This window comes from Geospiza fortis, unplaced genomic scaffold, assembly GCF_000277835.1.
Source record: "Geospiza fortis unplaced genomic scaffold, GeoFor_1.0 scaffold31, whole genome shotgun sequence".
Lineage (NCBI taxonomy): Eukaryota > Metazoa > Chordata > Aves > Passeriformes > Thraupidae > Geospiza > Geospiza fortis.
In genome coordinates, this window is record NW_005054483.1 from 913,974 (window position 1) to 940,080 (window position 26,107).

At 41.2% G+C, this 26,107-nt stretch overlaps 2 protein-coding genes across 2 annotated transcripts; one reads left to right on the forward strand and one right to left on the reverse strand.

Annotated features, from left to right (window-relative positions):
* Window positions 1-1,299: 1,299 nt before the first annotated feature.
* Window positions 1,300-8,752, forward strand: GUCD1 (guanylyl cyclase domain containing 1). Its single transcript, XM_031063168.1, has 5 exons — window positions 1,300-1,387; window positions 2,843-3,008; window positions 3,718-3,809; window positions 5,374-5,615; window positions 6,091-8,752. The coding sequence occupies exons 1-5, from the start codon at window positions 1,377-1,379 to the stop codon at window positions 6,180-6,182; spliced, it is 603 nt and encodes a 200-aa protein (XP_030919028.1). The 5' UTR covers window positions 1,300-1,376; the 3' UTR covers window positions 6,183-8,752.
* A 14-nt stretch (window positions 8,753-8,766) lies between these two features.
* Window positions 8,767-23,861, reverse strand: UPB1 (beta-ureidopropionase 1). The gene is made up of 11 exons (XM_014310095.2): window positions 23,849-23,861; window positions 22,517-22,655; window positions 21,695-21,866; window positions 20,163-20,250; window positions 19,398-19,492; window positions 18,994-19,155; window positions 15,886-16,055; window positions 15,036-15,117; window positions 14,154-14,196; window positions 13,288-13,442; window positions 8,767-9,917 (listed from the first exon to the last, which is right to left on the reverse strand). The coding sequence occupies exons 1-11, from the start codon at window positions 23,859-23,861 to the stop codon at window positions 9,834-9,836; spliced, it is 1,203 nt and encodes a 400-aa protein (XP_014165570.1). The 3' UTR covers window positions 8,767-9,833.
* Window positions 23,862-26,107: the final 2,246 nt, after the last annotated feature.

A 26,107-nucleotide genomic window follows, 5' to 3' on the forward strand; every position in this document is an offset into this window, starting at 1 on the left:
TGCCGAGCTGCGGGTTTGCCCTTAGCAGCGATGGGGAATCACCGGCTCCGTCGGTAAGGTCGGGGCGGCGGGAGCTGGCCGAGCGCAGAGGGGTCCGCAGGGTGATTTACAGGCACGGCACAGACGGGCTGGTCCCGTCTCGGGACAGCCACAGCCATCGCTGAAGAGCTCTCGGTGTGTTGGAAACAGGTGACTGGAAGCTGGGCGGCCAAGAAACTTGTTATTGCTCTCTGAAGCTTTCACGTAGAAAACACGTTCCCCTTGGTTAATGTGGGACTTGGTAGATGAATTTAAAAGACTGAATGTATCAACTGGTATGCCATTCTTTAAAGTCATGATTAAACAGGGGCACAACTAGGAAAAATATAACAACATTATCTAAAAAGTTCTATAAATAATATTATCCCAAAACTAAACAAGTCCACGTGACGTCAAATGCATTTTTATTCCCATCATAAAATATAGAGGACCTTGTTAGCAGAACTTGTCAAAGGCCTTTTCTAGACCAAAGGTTATTGAGGAAAGCCCTTTGTGATTAACTCACTTTGGTCGATGATGAAGTAGCAATGACAGGCACAACTCTTCAAGTCCTGCTAGTGGTAAAACTGAAACCACCACATTGCCAACTCTGTAAAAATACAAAACGGGCTGAGGATGGAGCTTGTATTTTGGGACTTTTTGGCAGAGATTATTAATTTCCCTCTCTATTGACATTTTGACAGAATTAATACAAAAGGATAACTGGTGCCACTTGCAAGTTTTAACTTGTGAGTTTTGTTTAAATTCTGTAAATTACCATCCCTGAGAAAAAAGACATCTATAGAAAAGGTTTAAATCTGTGGGCCTTCTAAGAGATTCATGCCCAGAGATCCTGGTATGTTTTCTCCCAGTTTGGTTTAACTTCTCTTGTGGCACAGAAGTACAATCAGACACAAGAGAAAAGATGAATACTTTTGCCTTACCTGCTGTTATCTAGGAGGAGACACAGCTTCAATTGAGGGGTGGTGGGTACATCACCCCACAAAAAAAACAAAAAACCAAAAAAACTTCCAAGGAAAAAGGGGGTGGAAAACCAGTGATCTAGGTATGGAACAATAAAGGAGTATGAGATTAAACCAAATGCTTACCTGTACAGAAATACTAAATGTATGTTCCCCAAAGAAAAAAAAAAATCCACGTGCCAGTCAAACAAAACCACGTTCCTCAGTTTCTGTGGTTGTAGTGCTGAGAACAGGCTGACTTTTAGTGGTGTGGAAAAGCATTCCTGTATGGATTGACATTGTTTGTGTCCTGCTCACACAGTTGACTGCATCCAGCTGAAAGTGCCCGTGATTCAGCAGCTGTACCACTGGGACTGTGGGCTGGCCTGCTCCAGGATGGTGCTTCAGTAAGTGGCTCTCTCTGAGTGGGAAATGCCATTCCCTGGGGAGGGGTAGCAGGAAGCAAATCCCAGGGAGATGAGGTGTGTTGGAGCAGCCCTGAGTTCAGTCTTAGGAGAGCAGCAGGTTTTGAGGTACCCTTGGACAGTGACTGCTGCTTGGGCCTGGCCCAGCTCTCCAGCAGGAGCAAGGGAAAACATGAACTGAAGTGAACTTCGGACCCTTTTGAACAATTGACTAATTACACAGATGCAGAATAGCTAATCAGCTCTCTGAACTTTGCAGGCTGGCATGCATAAGCTCATAGAAAGTGTTGCCTCTTTCCTGCTGTTACAATTAAGACATGATAGTTAGCTGTGACTCATCTGATTCCTTTCTGTGTTTTCAAGTTATGGGTAGGTGTATCCCAGTTTATGAGTGTGTGCTGTACCTGTACTACCTCTGTCCTGCTGAGCCCCAACCTGTGGGATGAGTGTTTGTGTTCCAGGAGTAGTTTCAGCTTCAAAATTGTGTTGCCCTCTGGGGTTTTTTTTGTTTATTTTTGGTTTTACCGTTTTTTGAACTAGTAGTTGTACTGCTGAACTCCTCTTTCCTTCCACAGAGGAACATGAGCTTAGGTGCAGGAGAAATACCTATTTAGATGTCCACTTAGTAGATATGAAGCAGAAGATTTTCATTTCTCTCCATCCCTTCTGCCAAGACGTTAGTCCGTGTGCTGGTAATTTCCCATCTTGACTACTGTAACCTCTATTCCCTTTACCTCTTTGCCACTCCAGTCTGCCCAAAACTCAGCTTCCAAGATTAATCTTCTTACCCTGCTGATCTGACCTTGTTTGCCCTGCATCCTCAATTCCAGTTGCTTTTTATTTTTTATCATTTACTTCCATTTGTTTTCTTACTTTCAGAATTCCCTGTAGCTACCTTGCCCTGCCCCTTTGCAACCTGTCCCAAGCTTCCTCCTGACTTCCATCTCCCACTTTCTTCCTTTTGTGTCATCAGTGCCTAAGAAAAGCTTCCTTTGAATATTTACTGAATTCCTTTATGGCTCCTCCTTTTAAAATCCATCTATTGTGTGAAGGAAGTTTTAGTCTTTAACTCTTCTTTCTGTGTTGGCTCTAATACACTTGTACATTACACTGTAAACCCTTCAGAACAGAGTTCTATACCAGCTTGACTCTGGTACAGCACCTGTACACTTCTAGCACTCTAAAACAGTCAAGGCACCACACATTTTCAATTTTAAAAAGTCAGCAATAAATCCAGTTAAATATTCCCTACTCCCTTCCCTTAAATTTCTGTCTCCTTTGTGGGTTGGTTTGGTTTTGGTTTTTTTTTTGTTATTTCTTAGCCAAGCCTGTTGCTTCAGTTTTTATGTGCTGTGATGTAGAGACTTGGACTACAGCACACATTTTGCTTCTCCTAAGATCTGTGCTTCCCTTCCCCTGCCTTTCTTGATACTGTAGGTACCTGAATCATTTGGACAATGATGAGTTTCAGAAAGCCATCCAAGAACTCCAGTTAACAAAGAGTATCTGGACTATTGACCTGGCCTACCTAATGCGGCACTTCGGAGTTAAGCATAAATTTTGCACCCAGACACTCGGAGTGGACAAGGGCTACAAAAACCAGGTCAGTATTCTCATCTGCAGGGGGAGAGCAGGCAGCTTTAAAAGCCTTGAGTGTCACGCTGTAAAAGCTCTGGTGTCTAACTGACAGTCAACCACAGTTAATTTGACCTACTGCCAAAATTGGCACAAATCTGTTCCAAAAGGCAGTATGATCCCATATTGATTCCATCTTTTGAATTTTTAAAAAGTTTGCATGTAGTGTTCATGAAAGGTTCCAACCTATTTGACAGCCTTGGAGACTGAAGCCCTGTATTTATCTACAGAACAGGTACAGCCTGGGCAGCAGCAGTGTTTAGCTTCCACACTTTCCCCACCACCGTGCCTCAGCCTTGACCTGGAAGATCCACCTCTAGAGGTGAGAGGGGAACTCAGCCTCCCATCCACAGAGAGCTTGGCCTCTCCAGGGCCTGTAGCAGTGGTGACTTTATTGTAAGCTCCTGCCCAGTTTCCCCTGGGAAACCAGACAGGCTTCTCTTATGTAGGCAGCTGAACAGCCCCTGGATAGAAACTGCAACAGTAACTGACCAGGAGCAAATTTAATTTGTAATTCAGAGCAGAAATCCTTGTCCTGTTTCCAGCAAACTAAGGGAGAGATTTTTTTATCCCATAGCCAGAGCTCCAACTTATGCAGGCTCTTGCTAGCAGACTCTAAGTGGTGGATTACCCAAGGTAAACACCATTCCAGTTCAGAACTTCTGTTATTTCCACAGTCATTTTACAGGAAGCACTTTGACACAGAAGAGAATCGAGTGAATCAGCTCTTTGCACAAGCCAAAGACTGCAAGGTGCTGGTGGAGAAATGGTAAGCTGTTTTCTTTCTCTTTGGAGATTCTGTGGGCCCCTGCTTTTCTTGGAGGCCACTGAAAGAGACTGAAATCAAGCCCTAAGCCTTTTTTTACCATTTAGTGTCTTTCTCCTATATCTGTATTAAAAAAACCTCATGCACATCAAGAGCTAATAATGAAGTTTGAAGAAAAACTAGTCATGATGCAAAGTAAGTGATAAGAAAATGCTGATAGGAGCTGACTGTGTTTTGAATTTGGTTATCCATTACACTTAGGCAGTAGGGAGTGCCTAGAGCACTCTGATTGGCCATTGTTGGAATTAAGGAGAATGCTGTGTGGGTACAGAACTCATTGTTCCCAGAGCTATGCGAACATTATGGATCTCTGTTCCCAAACAAACATGCAAATTACAAGTTAGCATAGGAGTGTTTGCCAAGGAGACCGTGAAATAAGGAACTCCTTGAAAGAACTATAAACCCAGAAGAAATGGAAAAACTGCAGAATTTTCATAATCAGCAATGAAATTCTATTGGGGAATGACTAAGCATCCAACTTGAGCTGCATCCCTTTTCATAGGGAAGCTGGATTTGGATCCCTGCTGTCAAAGTGGGGTAAATGATTAGGGGTGAGGAAAGGAGAGAGGATATGGGGCAGCCACAATAGCATTTGAGTGCTGGAGCCATAACTTATATTTAGCAGAATCAAGTGTCCTTTCTAACATGCATGGAGTCACCTTCACTTTAATTAATAAGCCGGACAGGACAGAAGGGACATGCAATTCCTCTTGCTTTTGCAATCTTAAGTCTGTGGCCTTGATCAAGGCAGGGATAGAGGTCACATCTACCTGTGCAGTACTGAGGGTGGGACATCAGAGTGAGGAAGGATTAAATAAAAAGCACAGGAGTTCAGTCAGGTGGTGCACACAGCACAGACATCTGGAACTGATCCAAGAGATGAGTTTCTCACACATATGGAACACACCATCTGCTTCAGAGAGGGACAGCTTTTAACAGATGAGGTTATAGGTGGTGTTTGGTGAATACTTACTCTCTGTAAATATAAAGCCTAAAATATGAAGCAATTCAAAACTTCAGCTAGGAGGATCAGAGTTCTGAGTGACACAGGCATATCTGGGTACATCTTAATTTTATTAGTGGTTACACACAGCATTTAACCACTCACTTGATAAAGATTTGGTGTTTCAGAGATAAGCTTTTCTAACAGCAAGAGAGAACACTTCACTTAAAATTCTCCTACAACAGAAGTCCCTCAAGTTACTGAGTGAGTTGCCAGCTCCTTTAATTCTCTTCTCTGGGGCATCTGATGTGTCATCTCAGAATGTGTTACTGCAAATACACACCTGTTGCTCTGCACTTCAGCAGCAGCAATGAAATGAAAAGGCCTCAAATGCTGCAGGTTCTGTCAGGCTTTGTCCATAGCAAAGCCTGCAGGGTTTAACAGCAAAGAGCTCTACCTGTGATTAAGAAGTGTATCTATAAAGTGCCAGCTGCACTGTCCACCACCAGGCACTTTCTTTACACCAGCCTCTTTCAATAAGTGTGTCTGTTTTTTTCCTTGCAGCACAGTAACTGTTCAAGACATCCAAAACCACCTGTCCCAGGGTCACGTAGCCATTGTCCTGGTGAACGCAGTCCTGCTGCTGTGTGATCTCTGCTCAAGTCCTGTCAAATACTGCTGCTTCCTTCCCATTGGACAGAAGTGCTTCTGCAGGAGCCCTGACTACCAGGGCCATTTCATTGTGTTATGTGGCTACAACAAAGCCTCAGGGAGTATTTACTACAACAACCCTGCCTATGCTGACCGTGAGTAGCCTGTCCCTTTTGGATGGATTCAGTCAGTGCATTACTAATGAGTCTGACACAGAGCCGCAGCTGACCTCCCCTCACAGTGCACAGGCATTTTAAGCATCACTACCCAATTTGTCAGAAGGGGTTTTGCCACGTTAATTAGATCAGTGCTGCATTTTGTGGTGTGATTTAGCTGAAGAATTCAGGTAGGCATTCTAGCAATTGGCTTGTCTGGCTTTCAGATGGATTAGTGAGAGATGCTGAAATGCCTATGTGCAGAACAGCAGAAGGGCCACTTTGGTACCTATCTGCAGCACTACTTCAGTGAGGTCTCTTATGGTGAAAAATCTACCTGAGTAAAGCTGTAACCTAAGCTACTGGGTGTAGTCTCTATACTAGTTTGGTTGTGGATTCTGTTACATCCCATGTAAGAACCTTTCACAGGCAAATCCTTCTAAATTTTTTGTAACATTTTGTTCCTCCTTCCCAGGAACATGCTGCACCAGCATCAGTAACTTTGAGGAAGCCAGGACAAGTTATGGCACAGATGAAGATATTCTGTTCATCTACACAGACAGCTGACACCCACCCAGACACTCCTGCTCCTTCCTGCACAGCCTGCAGGGCAGCTGGCTGCTCGTCTCAGGACTCCCCTGCACGCACCTCACTCCTGGACTGCAGTGGGACCTTCACCAAGGGAGGCTTTACAGACATTGACAGGACTATATTGCAATGCTGTCTTTACCTTTTTCTCTTTTTTTTTTTTGATTTTGCAATATCTGTCTTTGGTTTTTTTCTTCCCCTAATTTTCAAAATTGCACATTTGACAGCAGTTCCAAAATACAGGCCCAGAGCCTGTTAACTTTCAGCTTATTTTGAAATTAAACACATAAGAAAAAAGCACCAAATTTATGAATTTCAACACTTTGTAATATTTGCATAGGTTTAGGTAAACAAAGGAAAAATAGAAATACCTGTTTCTCTCTCTGTCAAAGCACGAAGGGCTGGTCTTCGTACAAAACCTATGAATTTCAAGTTCAGCAGAATATTGTAAAAGGAAAAAATTATTAATTTAAACCATCTTTAAATAGCAAAAAAATGTCTTGCTGGTTCATCAGTATTGTCTGCAATGTAGGAAACTTCCCATCTACCAAATTCACAGAGATTCACATGTATGCAACTGCAATACTGGAATTACTCCCTTGCACTACAAACTCAATCTCTTTTGGCTAAATCCTCTTGGATGACTGCTCAGAGCTCCACATTGCTCCAAAACTTTAAGTGGAAAGATTTTATTTGCACTTGGAAATCTTTACTGCTCTTTGCAAAAAGCTCTGAATGTTATGCCACCCACATGTGCCAGTTTCTGCAGAATCCATTCTAAGTATGAACATTCTAAATATTTAAACTTATTAAGCAAATGCAGAAACTTATCATCCACACTAATGGTATATATTTTGTGTGTAAAGTGTAAATATCTGACAGCATCTACCACATTGTATCTAAAATGCTAAATCATAATTTGAGCCAAATTTTGCTGTTAGCATTAGTTCAGTGACATTCTCAGAAGAGCAAAAATTAATTAAGGAAAGAAGAAATACAAACATACCTTCTACAAGTAAGAAGGCAGGAACTTAGATTGTTCTAGCTCTTATACTGCAGCTGTGTGTGGGTTAAGTTGTTGCTATATTGAGACATTAAGTGAAATTGGTAGCAGCCCATTCATAGCCCTTTCCTCTGTTACCTGAGGAGCACTCTGAAGTGAAAGAAAAAACCACTTATTTCAGCTTCATCCATCCTAATTTCTTACAAGTCTCATTCTTCAGTCCTGCCTATATGAAAGTGAGTAGGAAAATCAGCACTGACATAAAACTAGGAAAATTTGCACTTAAGACAGAGGTCCCACATCTCTGGCATGGTTTTAGGAAAAGAACTGTTCAAGTTCTGAAACTGTGTGGATATAATAAATAGGAATCTACTTTCAGCATAGAAAGTTTTTTTACCAAGGTAAACATTTTCTTTTATCAGTTGTTTACTAATTGAAAAGTACACAGTGTTGACTAAGTACTTAGTAGAATCAAGAGTGCTCCTTTGTACAAAGGCAAAAAATAGTAACAGACATCTAAAATGCAGTAACCCTTAAAAAATCCAAACAAAAGTGCATGACAGGAAGTTTTGTGTGTCAAATTTTGATTATCATTGGTGAAGTTTAAATACATTCTGGCAGTGATGAGCAACAGGTAGGATGTGATTTGTGTAGAACTGGTCCATCAGTGCCACCAGCAGAATCCTTCCAGAAGAAAGGTACAAAACCTGTTGTGGGTAATGCCTTTCAACTCCTCCAAAATAAATAACCAGAAGACTCCTGATCTGGGAATTTTTATATCCAGGGCCAAAATCGTGATGTTTGATTTTGAGAGAGTGTATTAGCTGTTAATAATTAACAGGTATGGAAGTTACAGGCTGTTAGAGTACCCCCTTAACCCATCCATTTTCAGGTAGGTAATTCATCCAGTACTGTTAAACTGCCACAGGATTTATCTTAGAGCAGGCTTGATTAGTTGAATAAAAACAATTCTTACAAAGGCTTATAATTGGCATTCGGCATCTTACTGTTTCCATTACCAAAAGTGAATCCTGGGTGTTTAGAAAACATGAACTTAAGGGCAGGCTTAGTGTTCTGAAGTGAACACACAGGTGTAACAATACTGACAGGTAAGTGTTGGGTACCCAGAGTTTAAATGCTTCAACAAAAGTGAAAGATAAACAAAGCTGTCTCAGCTAGTGCAGACAAAAGGAGAGGTCCCCTACAACAGGATCTTGTACAGCTGCCAAATGGAAGATGGCTGTGAGAGATGAAAACACAAGGAAGAAGCATAAGCCCAGTGAAAAGAATGAGTATGTGACACAAATTCAACTGAAAAAGCAGCTCACTGCACAAGCACCCAGAACACCTGCATTTTCTGAAACTTTGCTTCCTCTTACAAGATTGTCTATCAAAACACTCTGAAAATGTTCTGTTGCTTTGTTTCTGTCAGGATGTCAATAGCAAAGGAAGGGGATTTTACATGCAGGGATTTTATACATAGATATATTTTTATTTGTAATTAAGCCATTCTCAATAAAGGTTAAGCTCACAAATAACCTGATAACATAACGTAGCAAGTGCATTTATTAACAAGTTTATTAGAAATAATGTTTTTGAAAATCTGAAGTTGTAACTTAGAAAAACAAAAACAACAGTTCAAATATTTATTACTATTACTAGCTACAAATTCATAGTTGTATTCAGTCTGCATTGCCTGAACACCCATTGCCATCAACCAAATCATATGAAGCAGAATTTCAGAATACCACCTAAGAACACTAAACATACTACTAGAATTTCAGTACTACCTAAGAACAGCAAACGTATCATTACTACCTTTATTCCAGAGCTGGTTTGTGTACTCTGCAGCCACCACATATCCTACTGGAGTGCAGCCCCAGGGAAGGAGTCTTCCTTACCTATCCTGAGCTTTCTGTTCACAGTGAAAAGCAGGCAACTGCCCCAGCCTTGCCTGTGCACTGGCCAGGGTCTCTATTTCTGCTTCCCTTCAGGGCACTGAGCTTCAGAAGATACCAAAGCATCTCCCTGAGCAAGACTTCTGCACCTAGAAGGGGCCCTGCAAAGACAGCTCCAGCTGTGGTTGTGTAAAGGCAACAGAACCAAAGCAGTCCTGCTTTACAGCACCCACAGATCTTCACACAACTGGGATATCTGGTACATTACTCAGCTATAACTGAACTGCATCAAGTAGTTTGTAAGCAGAAAAAGCAAACAAAACCCAGATGAAAACAATTTCTGCCTCATTTCTCCCTAAATTAAGCATTTGGGCAGAGGGCAAAAACCAGAAAGCAGAAACAGATGTACAATGCAAAGCTTAAAAACGTAAAAATTTTCATGTCCTCTGAACTCATCCCATCAACTCTACCACAGTACACTGTATGTGTATCTACTCTAGAAAAACACTGGATGTATTTCCAGCAAGGAACAACTTTAGACTCATTAGTGTAAATGACAAACACCTAAGAAGCCATTTCAATTATTTTACCTAACAGTTCTGACTCCTATTATTTAAAATTGGTTACATGAAATTAAACTGACATTAAAACAGCAACACTGTAAAGCTATAATCCAACAGTAACTTTGAATTTGTCTTGTAACATTTGAGTGTAATGAGATGGTCTCTCTTACTCTTTGATGATATTGGGTATAAAGAAAGGCTGGATTGCTTCAGCGAGCTTTTCTGCATACATTTCATATCTAGCAGTCATCTGGAAAAGAAAAATCAAAGCTTCAGTTCTTTCAAGTAAGCTACAAAAGTACTTCAGTAGAAAATATTTACATCCACTGGTTAGTTCTTTCTATGACAATATATGATTTAATTGTCCCAAACATCAAAACCATAATTCCCTCAAAATCAAGATCTCCAGTGCCTTAGCACAAACTTTTTTTTTATAAAAGAACTTTTTTTAATAGATTTTTTTTTAATGGAAGAACTCCTATTATGTTGCCTAGCACTGTATTTCTATCCAAAAAAAGAAGTATATTTCCACCCTGAAAAGTCCAACTTTTAAATGAACACCTTCCTGTTTTGCAGCTCTCCTTCAGTGACAGTCACGTCCACTGACTTTCTACTTATTACAGCTGTTCTGGATAGCTGAAAGTTGAATGTGAAAGGTGGACTTGCTTTCTTATGCATCAACAATTATAAGTTGCGTCAGTGAAGGCAGGAGTGTCTCTGTAATTAGGGCTTCACGTCACGTCCTTGACAACCAAAGAACCCTGCTGCCAGCAGTAAGTTTGCATACATGCCACTGACAGTGTTGGGGTTACTCTACTTCACCCATTAATAATACAAAATATCAACGGTTTGGGCAACAGAGCAAGTACTGAAGTGCTGCAACACAGCACCTGATGTAGTGCCATCGTCCTCTTTTGAGTGCACAACCCACAGCATTGGCTCTGAGAGAGGCAAATCACATCTTTATTTAATTTGTTTAACCCTTTTGCTGCTCTAAGTTTAGCAAAGACATTCTACTGAATGTCCCTTTCAGGCATCACTGGGTGCAAACTGCAGATACCAGAGCAGGTTAATTAGGTTCCTACTTGCTGTTAAAGTGGGTGAGAAAACCTGTGACCACTGTTCCTCGTTCCCCTCAGCAAGAATCACCTCTGTCCTGGCCACAACTGAGAGGAAAAGGAAACAGCTCTCCCCTGTCACATAAACAAAGCCACAGCTGTGCCTTAAGTGCCAAAACCCAACAATAGCACTCCACACCATCAACAAGAAATAAAGGTGCTGAAAGCACAGGAGTTGAAGACAACAAAAAATACACAATTCTACACAAATCAGCCAAAGGGCAGTGTTTTGCTTTTCCTGTTTGTTTTTCCCAATCAATACAATTGCTTTTGTTCAGATACCCCTGCAAAGCTGGTAGAAGCAATGCTCCATGTGCTTCCTGACACACCAAGCCTTTGCTCTGCACTAAGGGCCTCAGACTCGTGGCAAAGCAAAACGAAATGCGTGCCTGATGTGAAAAGCTAAGAATCTTTCAGCATAACTTAATTCCATTATGGCAACAACCACATGCCTACCACAGGCATCTGTAAAATAACAAATGCAATTCTGTTCCAGAAGATGACCTGAAATTACTTCTTACTTTTAGTCCCTACGTATGGATTAGCAATATTAGCAAAGAAATTGTGATGTAGAGAAGAAATTACTATTTTTTAATTAGAATGCTTATTTAGCATTTCAAATCCACAGAGACTTTTCATTTTTATGTCAAACTGACATCAAAACATGTTGAATATTGCACCATACTGTAATGAACAACAGGCAAATAAAGCAGCTCTATAAAATAAATGTTTGCTTGCAGTAGCATGATGTTCAAAAACTGACAATCCTTGCAAATGACTACTTATTTTAAATACTAGGTGATCATTGAAGAACCTACATGTATTGTACAGCTGCTAGCCAGGAGTTCTGGTCTATTTTTAGGATTCAAATCATGCTGATCTTAAGAGTGACTAGGAAAAACTTCTAGTCTTTAGCAGTGCTGAGAACTGGAACAAAAGATCTCTCTCCACAGAAGCAAACAAGATGCTTTCTTCATCAACAAAGCCTATTTCCAGAGTTGCCACTTTTTTTCTTTTTTTGTTCCAACAGGATCTTTGTGTGGCCTGTTGTAAACCTGATCAGAATAAAAAAGGAGTGTCTTTTCTTTACAAAAAAATTAATCTGCTCACTCCACTAAATCAGTATATAACACAGCACCCCACACAGCCTGTAGTGGCACAAATGAGAGGTTAGCAAGCTGCTGTGCTGAAGCAGCCATTTCTTCAACCAGCACTGCTGCTGGACAAATTAAATCCAATTATGCCCTCTGGAAAGATGAACCAAATTAGCTTTACCTCAGAATACAAAAAAATAGTAATAAATAAGGTTTGTTAAAGCCATGTGGAGTGGCTTGCAGCTATCTAAATCTGATTTAAATAAATTCAAACGTGTGTTAAGATGCTTCAGAGATGAATATATACAGTACACAGTTCTTTCTCTGTAGTTTCAACATATCCACAAATTCAGGAAGTTAACGTTGCAAGTATTTAGTCTTCAGAAAGTTCTCAAGCTTGTGGGTTTAGGTTTTCACTAAATTTCACCAAAAGTGACAATTAAGGCCTTTAAGAATATATACCATGTTAGATAGATCCAATGTTGCTGGCTCAGCTCAACAACAAATGGCTGCATTCACTGCACAAGGAAGGCAAAACTCTTCCCCCAGTAATCCTCAGAGCTGCTGGCAATCCACATTAAGGTCCTGAGGCTAAGGTTTTCATCTGAAAGCTACTGGCCCAGTTTCTCTGAATTTAGCTACTCCTTTTCCAAATCCATTTATGCTTTTGGCCTCCATAACATCCTGTTAAATTGCTTCAACAATTTAAGCTCTGAACTGCTAAAAAAAAAAAAAATAAAGGCTGCCTTTTAACTATTTTAACATCATAGAATTGTGAAAACCCAGGGCACTGGGAATATTTCTCTGTCTGCTCTGGGGCGCCCTGACCCCCAGGGGAGCACTGACTTTGACCCTCATTCATGGAGAAAGTTTCCCAGACTTCAAGATAGAGTGGAATCCACAAAAGTGTGAAATAATTATAGAGAGTAGTGTAGGTATATCACTTGGTGGGAAACTGAGGTTTTGGGATTTTTAGTATGTTGTGGATGGAAGCAAGATGGAGGGCACAGGGTCTTGTCCTGGGTTTCTTCTTCATACTTCTTCTTTCTTCTCCATGGGTTTGGGTGGCATTTTGTAATTGATAAGAAAAGTCCCATTGTGGGCTCTTTGGGATCAGTTATGGGTTAAAAGGGAAAATAATCCAGATGTCAGCTCTTAAATGGATAGTTTAGTCTTAAAAGGCCTTGTAAGAAGAAATTGTTGGCCATTTTGTGCCTTCTAATGGAAAGCTGCTGAACTCACAGTAATGAGACTGTTTTACTGATAAGAAATAATAAACACCTGAGTGTGAACATGAACTACTGTCTCAAGTGCCTTCAATCCAGACCCAGGGAAACCAACAACCACAGAGAATCATTATCAAAGCTTGTTTGTTCTAATATTGTATTTCCTTTATAATCAGGCTTACCTTAAAATTCCATTTGTCACTGACTTGCCTGCAGAGGTTTAGGTCCATCTCTGACACGAGCAGCCCGTCCTGAGTGCGAGACAGCCCCGGGGTCCTGCTGCCGTCTGGTGCAGCCACGTAACTCGAGCCATAGAAATGGCCCAGCTCGTGGTGTGCTTAGAGAGATTTTAAAAAAGCATAAATTGCCATCTGCAAATAGGTTTGTAACTTAACATGCAGTGTCCCACTAAACCTGACTTCATTTCTTGGGGACTCACTATCCTTTAGGCAAGATAATAATCTTGAAGAGTCACAGCATGATCCTAAAGTAACTCCAGTTTTGGCCAGTTATAATTTTCATGCACAGTACACCATGAAGTTATCAGGAAAATCTCCCTGCACTGCCTTTCAAATAATGCACCATTATGCTTTCCCATTATTTATTCCCATCATTGCTTTTTATTTTGCCTTTAAATGAATTCTGATTGTCAAATTATACATTTTCAAAACAGCTGACAGAGATACACCCATTCTATTTTCAATAAAAGGTCAGAAGTGAAAACACTGGGATTTGAGGCACAGAAAAGATGTTATTTCATATTGCACAACTCTTGAGTTGTGCCAAAAATCAATCACATTTGTTGTACTACTAAGCCATGGATTCCACTGACCTTTCTCATGCAGCTGCTAAAAACAGCTCCAAAACTGGCTAAAAAAGGTTCAGGCACACTTTGGATGGAGCCACAAGCAGCCACAGCTTTCACAGCACACATTACTGTGTTTCAACATGTAAGTACACACAAGAAAATCTCATACTCCTCACTGATAATTCTCTTTAACTTCCAGCAAATCTGGGAACTGGTAGTGAATGTGATTTCTGAACATACCTTTTCCACCATCTCCAGAAGTAAAGGCATTCTTGTAGTATTCCTGTGAAATAAGAGGAATCCATAGGTGGCAGTATCATTCCATTTCATTCAAGAAATCCTTGCTAGTCTATCATATTTTGGGAGTTTATATAAATCTACAAACATTTTTTTCTGGCACACGATCAGCACTGTCTAAAGGGAGTCATCAGAGGGGCCTAGTTTCTGTGATGGATAGCACAGAACACAAGGTCTTTTTGTATCACTGCCTGTTGCTCATATACTTTAGGGAACATGCCTTGTATTCATTTCACAAGTTTAAAGAGGCAAAAGAGGAGATATTTAACCAAACATATCTTTTCAGATCACAAAAAAAGGCAAACATATTCACATAGCAGCAAGGACAATTCTGGATTTTTGCAGGGAATCTAATTTTAAAAATACATGCATAGTGTAATTGGACTAGTCTGAAGGTAAGAATGACTTATTGCATGCACTATTAAATTTCATTATAGAATTTTGCAGTCCAGAAAGAGATAGTAGCTGTACAACAGCTACAAGTTGTGTACCGTTGACTTAAGGATGTATTAATTTTTCAGTCATTTTGGCTAAAAGAATACTGATTTGACCAGAGAAACTGGGAGACTTAGCAAAAGGGTGGGTGCCTATTACAAAGATTCAATTCAAGAACAGGAAACAGCTGCAATCAAAAAGTAGGTTGCCAGCAACAAGGCAGCTCTCAATCTCTTCATCACTGTCCATCTTCAAATCACATCATAAACCCCAAGACAGTGGCTACCCAGCAGGGGAACCCATGCATTCTAGTGCTATCAGTCCCTGCCTTGAACAAACCCCTGCTCAAGCCCTGAATGATGGAATGAATGAAGCAAGGAGGATACGAACCGTTCCCACTCTGTTGATGGGGCACGTGAAGCAGTGATTGGCTATGGCAGCGTTTCTGGCTTCGATCGGCCACAGCGCCTCGCTGCAACACACACACAGAGAAAGGTGTTCATTCACTGACACTCCAGGGCTAAATCTACACTCACTGCCTCACACTGCACATTTTCTGTCCAAGCAGCCACAGCTAGCTTCTAGGAAATCAAGTCAGTCGGGTGCAATTAATGTTAATGTGCAGAAGATTAATCTCAAGGGACAGTTTACACTGGTCCAGCCTGGTTCAAGAGGCCTGATAATCATTAAATTGCCAACAGTTAAAAAAAAAATTCTGAGAAAAGAGTATCTCAGCTTGGTTCTGAAAACTGCAATTTCATACCACACTCCTTAGGTGGACAATGCAAGCTCGTAAAATAAGCCTGAACATGACCACTACCTATTGTATAGCAAAAATATTACATAAAAAATCAAAATAAACTCTCAGTTTTCAGAGCACCAGCTGGATGCTGGTGAACGCCGTCTCAAAGACAGGACACCTGCTGATGTACAATAAAGTTCTCAAAGAGAATCAGTTACTGGGAGGAGACTGAAAGCCCAAAATTCCTGGTGGAAGAACTGAAGCCATCCGGCTGATTTTATGCCTCCAAAGGTAGCTGAGCTATCTTGGGTGAGAAATAGACCTCCAAGAGCTTATGAGACCTGGCTCGAGGAGGCTCCTATCACTGAGGAGAATGCAGGCTCCTTTTTGAAGAGAAAACAAGGATGTCAGCAAGGTGCCTTTCAGGCCCCAGTGAGGGGCTCAGAGGTTCAGCTAACTCAGAAAGGGAGCAATGGCACAGATCAGTTTGTGTTTTACCTGAGTGCCCCTATAGTGGCTGAAGGGTTAAAGATGATCTCTGCTCCATTCATGCTATACATGAGCCAGTTCAGAGGGTGGTGGCGCCCATAGCAGATGTTCACAGCAATTGTCCCAAACTGTGTCTGAAACACTGGGTGTCCTGTATTTCCTTCCATATAGTAAGTAGACTACAAACAAAGAAAAGAAAAAAACAAAGGAAAAAGTCAAATCAAACAACAAAACCCACAAAGGCAGACGTCTTAAAAAAGTGTAAAGAATTACTTCCAACTAAAAAAGCTTTGTAATCTGTAGATGGAAGGCTGAGGATAATATGATGAGATTTACAAAATCACTTAGGCAGTGGCAAAGATGGATACAGAAATGCCAAGGCAGCAGCAGGAGTGTGCATTCACTGAAATTACACTCTTACACCTGCTTTCAAGCAAAGGAACTTCTTTTATGCAGCAGGCAGTGCACTTCCAAAACGTGCTGCTTTCTGTGGGTACCATCACCAGGTTCAGACAGGGACACAGACAGTGATAAAGACCCACAGATAAGGAGACAAAACATGGCACTCAACATTCCTTATACAATACCGAGGATCCCAAGGGAGCACAGAAGCTGCAGTGGCCAGGCTGATTCCTGACAGTATCCTTTGGTGCTGAGCTGAGACAGAAGAGCAAGGGACACAATCCAGCACCCTGACCCAACAGCACACATCTCTCATCACAAAAGGAAGGTGTGCTGTAAAGCAGATCCCTCTTTATTGAAATTATCTGTTCCTTGTAACCACCACTGCCATTGGTCCTGGAGGAAGTGGAAACACCTGAGGGCTAAAGCAAGCAGGTCCAGCTGGGGAACAAACCTGGGCTCCTGAAAGTGTGGGCATGACAGATACAGGGGGGGGTCACCTTCTGAAACCAAGGGCTGCAGGTTCAGTATGTCCAGTAAAATAATCATCTCATGTTTCTTGTTTATTATCAGTTCTCATGAAATTGCACAGTCCCTTGGGCAGTGATTTGATCTCCTTTCATGTCTGTAGACAGCAGACCACATGGTGGGTGCTCACACAAGTCTTTTTCAAAACAATTCTGCTAAATGAATATATTTCCATTTTTTCTCCTATTCTCAGTCTCTTTTCTTACAACAGCAGAAGAAAAACAAGAATGCTGTTGCTTCAGGGAATTCATCAGTTCCTATTTCTTTATTTCACACCAGAGGTCACAATCCTCTCCACAGCAATAAACTGTGATGTCTCAAGAAGGATTGATTTTTGTTTGTAAGGCCTCCCACACATGGCTGAATAGGCCACAGACCAACCTCCCTGCCCTTTCCATTTAGTTCTTACTGATTCAATGGGCACGATTTTAACAAGGCTCCTTTCCCAACTGCCCTACAGAGACAACCCACAAAAAATAATTTCAAATTCGATATTTCCTTGAGGTTTAACTTTGTTGATAAAGAAAACAACATTAAAGTAACACAGATGAATATAATCCCTTCCTGTAGCCTGGGTGGTTTCTGAAGTTGCTTTATCAGAATTGTTCAGCTCAGAAGAGTGGACTTAATGCTTTGCTACCAAAGCCAGCTGAAGACAGTGCTGTCTTGGGTAAGCACTACTTGATTCTGTAACAAGTAGATACAAGAAGAAATGCCAGATCATTATAGTATATCTGGAAGCTATAAACAGATAGTTTTGTAGTAATTCTGGCATTTAGGATTCTAAGAACTAACTTCTTTTAGCAACTATGCAAAACTCTTACTGAACTCTTTTACTTTCTCTATTTATACTTCACATGAGAAAGTAAAAATTCTTTCTTTTTTTAGGTGTCTCTCATTACAGTTTCATAGCTGGAAACGATGAGTTTCTTGGAATCTGTTGATTCTCCATTAAACACTGTCAGGAAAACTGAAAGACATCATATTTTAGTACAAGCAACAGGAACTTATTTTTTGTTGGATTACATAAAGAACAAATAAAAAATGTGGAAAGTAACCAATGGATTTGTTAGTTACTACTTTTGCTAGCTAAAGGACAGACCTGATAAAATAATAACAAAAATCAGAGTAAGTGTTAAAAATACAAGGTAAGACTGGTGACTGACAGGCTGTGCCAGAAATTCATTGTGTAGAACTCTACTACCAGCCTCCTCTGGAGAATCTCAAACCAGCCTGATCAGCTCTGGGAGCAAGGTCAAAACTTCCAGAGGTCTTTGAACACAAAGTTTTGACACCCAAAAGAACTTTTTACATTAATAAAAAAGTTCTGAAGCCTCAGTTTGATGACTGGAGCAGCCAGGGAACAAAAGCTGCTGCAGGTATACAGCAGCCTCCAGTGCTTAGCAGAAATGCCTCTGTTAATTACTCACTTTAGCTGACAAGGAGAGATTTAGTTAGGTAAGACAATGTATTTTTAGACTTCAGTTAATTTTTAATCCTGATCTTTCTGCTTGTGATAATTGTTTGGATGGATAAACACGTTTCAGATCTACCAGTCACTGCCTTTACTGCCAGTTCACTTTCTGATTCTGGAGGATGGCCCAAAACCTGCTGGGGGCTTCAGCTGCAATAATGCCATTAGTAAACAGAAGATGCCATAAAGCAGCCACTCAGTCAGAGGCACAATGAATTAAGGGATTCTGCTCGAATAAGCACAAGCAAAAGAACTGTCATTTCCAAGACAACCTCACAGAGAAACAGAAAGGCTGTAAGTAATGTTCATGCTTGAACCATGAAACAATTGCCCTGCAAATTAAAGTAAGTTCAATGTGCACACATGACAAAACTACCCAAGCCAATCATGCACAACAAACATAACACAGCTGGAACTTAAACAATCCTTTTAAAGGATACTTGATACTTTTGAAGTTTCACTGGGCCAAGGAAGAGTACCTAACAAGATTCAATGTTATTCTTCCTTTAACACTCATCACTCTCAAAAAAAATATTCCTTCTTGATAAATTAACTATCCCTTCACCTCAGAAAAACTGACTTGACAGTAAGTGAACCACATTTTCTAGAAACACATTGCATTTCCTGCCACTGTGACTCTGACACAACACATGCTGGCACAAACAAGAGCTGCAAGGTAAGGCCGACTTGATTGTCACAACACTGCACCTTACCTCATTGAAATCTCCAACCCTTGGAATGTGATTTTTCCTGCTTTTGCCTAGGAGTGCTCCAGAATTAGAAATGACCACTGCAGTATTCCAGAGAATTCCACCATGCAGTTCATCTCGCTCCAGGATTGGAGACACCACAACCATGTTGTACTTCTTTGCAAGCTGCACAAATGAACACAATTCCTCTATCAGACACCAGCCTGCAGCACCCCAGAATGACAGACAACATAGCCAGCTGAAAACAGTTAATTAAAAGGTAAAACAGCATTACATGTTAACTAGAAAAGTTAGGTAACACAGGTACGAGTCAGAAATACAGAAAATTCTGCCTGCCAGTTCACTGATATGTTGTCTTTTCCTTCAAATGATGTCAGCTGGTCTTTTTTTTTTGCTTGGTTTTTTACCTCTTGACAGAACTTCGTTGTTGGCCCATCCTCTGCTGACTCAGCAAATTCAGTCCAAGGAAGTTTCTCTCTTGTACAAAAAGCAAAGGGCATGGCTGGAAAACACCAAAGCAAGGCAAAATGTTCAAAAATGTTCATGTCGCTCAAAAAATACATGATATTTGCATGAATACAGATAAAAAAAATTAAGCAATTAATGATTCAACTGTTTCCCTTCAACTCTTAAAGGCAAAAGCTATTTAAAAATATTTTTAGCCAGGGCAAGGAGTTTTGAGCTCACACAGGGCAAACCAGAAGAGAATGGATGCATGTATGAAGACTCAGAGGGGTAAAAAGACAAAATACCCCAGTCACTGGTGTACACTGTGAACAACCTGTTCTCACAAATATTTCATGGGCCTTCACTTGCCCATGAAAGTGAAGGGTTTTGCTTCTATTAAGCCTCAAACACCCCATGTAAATTAAAAACAGATTTTTAAATTTTAATACCCGTCTAGAAAAAAACCCCAAAATTTTAGGAGAAAAAGAATGAAGAAAGGATCATAAAGGAGCTCCAAACATGATATGGCAGTCTTCAATACAACAGACCCCTCTCTTCCATACAGTTCTGCTCCCTCAGACTCTTTGGTTCTTCCTTTAGGAAGCAAATCACTACAGACAATTGTTGTATCTTGGGAGATTTCTACTGCTCACTTACAGGACAGCTGTTAAAATAGAGGGCACTTGACATCTGAGAGCCTAGAGGGAACCACAGCCAATACTCACTCCAAGCCTCCTGGAAACACACAATGTTGACCCCACACATGGCAGCCACTCCCACCATCTCCTCGATGCGTCTGTGCAGAGCAGCCACCTGATGGTGAGAAATGTCACACCATTAAAAAAGCCACGTGCTTTAACTCACCTCTGTGTCAACTGCCTGGTTTTACACCCTTTGCTCACACTGAGTTCATCCTGTTCTACACTTAGAGCCACTCCTTTCAGGGGGAGTAACTCCAGGTATCATTCCTGAACACTGATAACAGAGTCAGATATAGATTTTGAAATCATTTAGATGCTGAAAATAGAGAAAGCATTCCAATGGGATTCGAATTCCATGGTTGCAACATTTATATAGCTGGAAACTCACTGCTGCCTGACTTGCAAAAAGCTGAAAATCTAAACAGAATTAACAAAAAATATAATTTTGCTGCTCATTGTAAACAACCTACAGGATGATGTTAAGCCCTCTGTCCTAAGAACTAAATGATTATTAACAAGAAATATCATCAACGTATTTATGAATTAGTTTTCTAGAGTATTCTATGTAAACATAAGCATGGGTGTAGTACTTTGCATTGCTACTTTCAGGTTTCAAAAAAAATTACTAAAAACAAAACCGCAGTGACCTATGAAATCAAAAACTATACACTGATTTACAGAAACAGTTAACTAGTTATTCATAAAGGAAAATCATTAATACAGCTGGTACTTTATTCAACAGCTGTTATAAAGAATCCCCAAACTTGATCTGTTCACTGAATTAATAACTTGCATCTGTGATAGGTAATCTTTCCAAAATAAACTACTTCAGAAATGCTCTGCCCTGTCCCTGTACAAAACTACTACTCCAGGAGATTTTATAAATGCAGTATTTTCTTTCCCTTTTTTAAAGCTACTCTCAGGAGAGTATTTCTATATAGATTTGTCACTTCAGTGCTGCTGTGTTCAAGATGTTAAGAGATGATGGTTTCAGAATAATTAATGTTGGAACAGACCTCTAAGATCATCAACCAAGTCCAGCCATTAACCCAGCCCTGCCAAGTCACCACTAAACCATGTTATCTTGTAATAAGATTTCACTCACTGCTGTACAAAGAATAATGAACACAGCTTTATTAATCTGTTTCCTCTAATGGATTTTCCCGTAATGGAACATTTCTCAATTAAAACAAGAACTGCACCTGTGGTTTCCACTGGTTGCCATCCCTTTTGGTTTTGTGTAAATGATTTTTTGTTTCATCTTAGAGGCAAAGGATTTTCATGTGTAAAATGAGCTACTAATATTTAGCGTTGGAAAAACTGCAAGCAGGTTGGGTGTGCTAGGTAAATACAAGAGATGTTTCTGAGAAGCAATGCAACTAAATGTGTCACTCAAATTTCTTACAGGATGCTCTACTGCAGTAGTGATGGGTCCTGTACTGCCAGACAATCATTAGACATTTCATGCTAAGTTCCTAAAAGCAACAACTGAACTGTCTTATGTCTCAATCCAGCAGAAGAGGAGATAGAAACAGCCCCAGTCCCAGTCTGTGTACCTGGATTGCCACTGCGGTGTCTGTGGGAAGAGGAATTTTATTCTGTATCAGTCCCACTCGAACAATACGTGGCCTTCTCAATTGCTCCAAAGCAGCTTCAAATCCATAGCCCTGTAGTTCAAAATCTTTTTCCTGAGCTGCTGACAGCGCAGCAGTTGGCAAATCAAGTTTTCTGGATTGAACAGGAAACAAAGACATTTCAAGATGAGATGTTCTTTTTTTCTGTTCTGAATGCAATGGACCAAGGGGATGACAATTCTGCCTTACCCTGCAGAGACACCCAAGCTCCCATGCCCCATGCCACCAATGTCACCATGTCAGCCAGGGCGCAGGCAGAGCCCACCTCCTGCGCTGATCCCACCACCGTTCGTGTCACCCATCGCCCACTGTCCTCCTGGCATTCCCAGACATTAACTCCTTGCTGCAGAAATCAAGGAGCACACACGCAAACTTCCACCTGCCACACCTGGATTACAAACACTTTCCCTCCCATGTCTTTCCCTCAAGTTTAATCCCTACCCTTCACACTCCATCGCCCCGATATCACTATTGCCGTCATGTCTTCCATTTCTGTCCGTTATCTTCTCACACTGCCCTGCTCCCCACACCTGGATCACCTCCAAAACACCCCAGTCACCTCACTGCAGCACCACCAGCCCTACTTTTCCTTTTTCCCCTCAGGCCGGCCCTGTGTCTTGCACACCCGCCCTCACACTGCCTCCTTCCCCTCACTCCGGGGCTGGGCATCCCCGCGGAGGCCGGCGAGAGGAGGGACGGACGGAAACCCGCAGAGGAGGGGGCGAGCCCGTCCTGGTGGCGCACCTGGGTTCGCCCCCATAAAGGATCCGCTTCACCTCGGCGAGTTCCCCGGGCGGGATGTGCCGCTCCAGGCTCCCCTCACGGGTTTTGGCGGGACGGTCCCTCAGGGACGGGGTGGGGGAGGGGCCGCCATTGCCGGACTCTGCCGGTCCGGAGGCGAGTGCGGCCACAAAGGGACGGGGAGAGCTCAGGACTTGTAAATGTTCATAGTGGAAAAGAACCACAAAGTCGGAGAGTCCACAAAAAGTCACTTGGTGTGTAAATCCGTTATGTTGGTCCCTGACCTACTATATGAGCACAGAGTAGAAAGAGAGAAAAAGGCGGGGAAAGAGAGAAGGAGAGGAAAGAAAGAAAAAGAAGGAAAGAAAGGAGAGGAAAGGAAAGGAAAAAGATCACCAGCCCTGGTTCCATCGGTTCAGCCATGGGATGTTGAGGGGATGAGGCCATTCCTGGCTACTTGCCACTTCTGGAGCAACTCTTGTGCTTCAGATGCAACTCATCTAAAAGCAGAACATCTTTAGAGCTTTTTCTAGTGGTACCTGTCCAACAAAAAGGCTTGGAAATAAGTCATAAAAAGGCCGTGATTCTCAGAGATATGTGTGTGTCCATTGAAGTCGCAGTAAAACTCTGAACAGCGCCAGTAATAATTAACTTTGAGTTTAACATGGATTTGGAGGCCCATTATAATTGGAAATCCATCCCAAAACCAGACTTAATGTCAGATAAAGGATTGAACCAATTAAGACCTTGATCTGGGACAAAATAAAAATGCACCAAATAAAGGCCATTTCCTTCCGCAGCTCCAAGGCAGACACCCTGTTTAAAGCAGATTTTCCCACTGAACCACTGGCCATGCCTTCTGCTTCAAAACACACAGAAGTTCACAGCATAGCAACCGGGTTTCTCATCGAGTGGAACACAAAGTCCAGGGATGGCTACACTTCTCTAAATATATCCCACTGAGTTTAAGCACTGCTTTATGTCTCTGCTGGAGGATGTAACAACTTTCAGCACTTAGCATTTGCAGTTGTTAGGTATTTTGAGTTAAATATTAAGCCTTTTAGACGAAATAAAAAAAAAGAACGTCAGGGAGAGAGTGTCTAATATTTAACTTTAGGCAGAAAGTGTCCAGGGGTAGTCTGGTTTCATCAAGGCATTTGGAGACTTATGATTCTTTCTCTCTAATTCACTCTTTTTAACCAAAAAAGTTTCAGTGAAATTACTTTTCTTTCCCAAACATGTTTCTGAAGGGCAATAATAAGCAGTGACTGATACATACATTAGATTTTTCATCTGATGATCCTAATTTTCTTTAATGGGCAATTTTAAAGGTACCTATCCGTAACATTTTGTTCTGTCCATGGCTGGCAAATCTTCAAACATTGCAGGGAGGGAGATCAATGACAAAGTCAGCTGACAATATGGGGGGGAAATGAGGAGGCCAAATAAGTTCATTTCCGTATCAGCATAGCCAGGATGTCAACAGATAAAGCATTTCTGGAGGATTCATAGAAACAAACAGAAGGGCCTGGGATTCTCTGGGAACTGTTCAAGTTGTTTTCTGCCTGGACTGGAAATTAAAGGGAAAAACAGCAGGTCTATTTTGTATCCAGCTCCTGAAGAAGGTCACATAACTGAACTTTTCTCTTTAAGTTCTATTCTTAGTGTGAACTTTCACTGACTTCTCTATTGGTGCCTTGTTTATTTGTAATTTAGTAAGTTGTACTACATGTAGGAAATGGACTTCATGGCAATAAAACTGAAGCCCCTGAAAAGAATACTTAGGAACAGTGGAGACCTGAAAAAACAGAACATTTCCTGTGCACCGTATCACCCATCCTGCAACGACGTGGTGAGGTCCAGACTGCATGGATAGGAAATGACAAGCCTAGAATTACTAATAATGATGAAAGGAGACCAGGCTATTCCATAGGGACTGTGTGTATATAAAGGTAAAACTCCAGCCAACGCAATAAACCTTCAAAGCACGAAATGTTAATGTTGAGCAGGAAAGTAACCTAATAAAGGAAGATGCCTTCCATATCCCAGACAAAGCATATTAGAGGGCTTGGATTTAAGTCTGAATGTTCTACCTCAGTCATTGCAATTATCTGTTCAGTAGGATGCTCGAATCCAGATCCCAGAGCTGATTCTGACTTCTTCAAACCTCTGTATTTAAACTTCTTCTCAGTTCTGCATTACCTGGACCAAGTAATTGTTTTGGGAAACAGCTGAAGCTTTTGGTATGAACCCAAACTGTAATAACTGATTTAGAGGAAAATAAGTATTTTATGGAACAAAAGCACTTCAAAACGAGGGAAAATTCCTGCAAAACAGTTCTGAAGTGCACATGCTTTTCATCTCCATTGCCCTCAGGCAGGGTGGTCCATAAAGTCAAGAAGTCAAGACCACACAGTGCAATCTGTACAGAAAGAGTTTTCATGTGTTTCTGTGCTGAAACCCTGCGTTGCACAGACACCATCACAGAGCTAAACCTGGGCTTTGGTAGTGCTGGTCCACAACTCTGTGCTGCAACTGTTCCCAAGAGTTCCTGTAAAACCCCACAATAGCACCCTGGCATTAGTCAGAAGCACCCTGGAGAATTAATTTAAGAGCCAAATATCTGGAGTTCAGGCTAAAATTGGGAAAGACCCAAGAAAGATTTAAATAAACAAACAAAGTCTTTCTGCTGTAGCCCAGGATAGGAGGAAAGGCTGAACAGCATCACAAACCAGTGCTCGTGGGGAGGATTAGAAGCAGCATTTCTGTCTGTCCTTCCCGAGGCAGTAGCAGTATTTGTGCTCCCTCTGGAACACCCATCTTCTTACAAACCCTGCTACTCTCATAACATTAATCACATTTCTGACACTTTCTTCGCATGTCAGTCCTTGAAATTGGTCACACAGAGTTCCCCAGAGCAGCTAAATAAATTAATAACTCATGTCCGTACTCCAGTACCTGCCTCAGATATCCCCAGTGTCATGCTGCTGGTCACTGACACCTATCAAGGGATTTGGGTGGACACAGATGTCTCCTGCAAGGGCACATGATGTTGGTGCTCTGGCTAAGCTTGCTTTTTTAATGCTGCAATACCCTTTAAAATTATCGTGTACAATGTCCTCTTCCAGTGGTCACAAAATAAAGTACTGAATTGTACTGCAATCAGGTCTTTGCATTGCTTCACCTCCAATACAAATTCCCTTGCTTCATGTGGAAATATAACACAATTATCTCGAAACACACCTGATTCAAAACATTTCAAGTTTAAGAGACAGGCAGTGAAGGGGAATTAGCATAATAGAAGTGTAGGAGAGGAGAAGTTCTAAAATATAGAGGGAAGATAAAACACAAGCTTCAGGCTCCTTAATACATAGCTAAAAGAAGGGAGAGTTGGTAACCTTCCTGTCTCTGCTTTGGTTTAAGGGTGCTGTGATGAAGGAAAACCAAAATTCTCTGTTTTAAAATCACTCCTTTGTACCATGACCTCTTGCTAATAACACTTAACTCTGGTGGGGCTTTTGGGATTTGGGTTTTTTTACAGACAAAGCTCTCTTCCTAATTCTACTTAAATCCTTACAAGCACTGTTATCCATT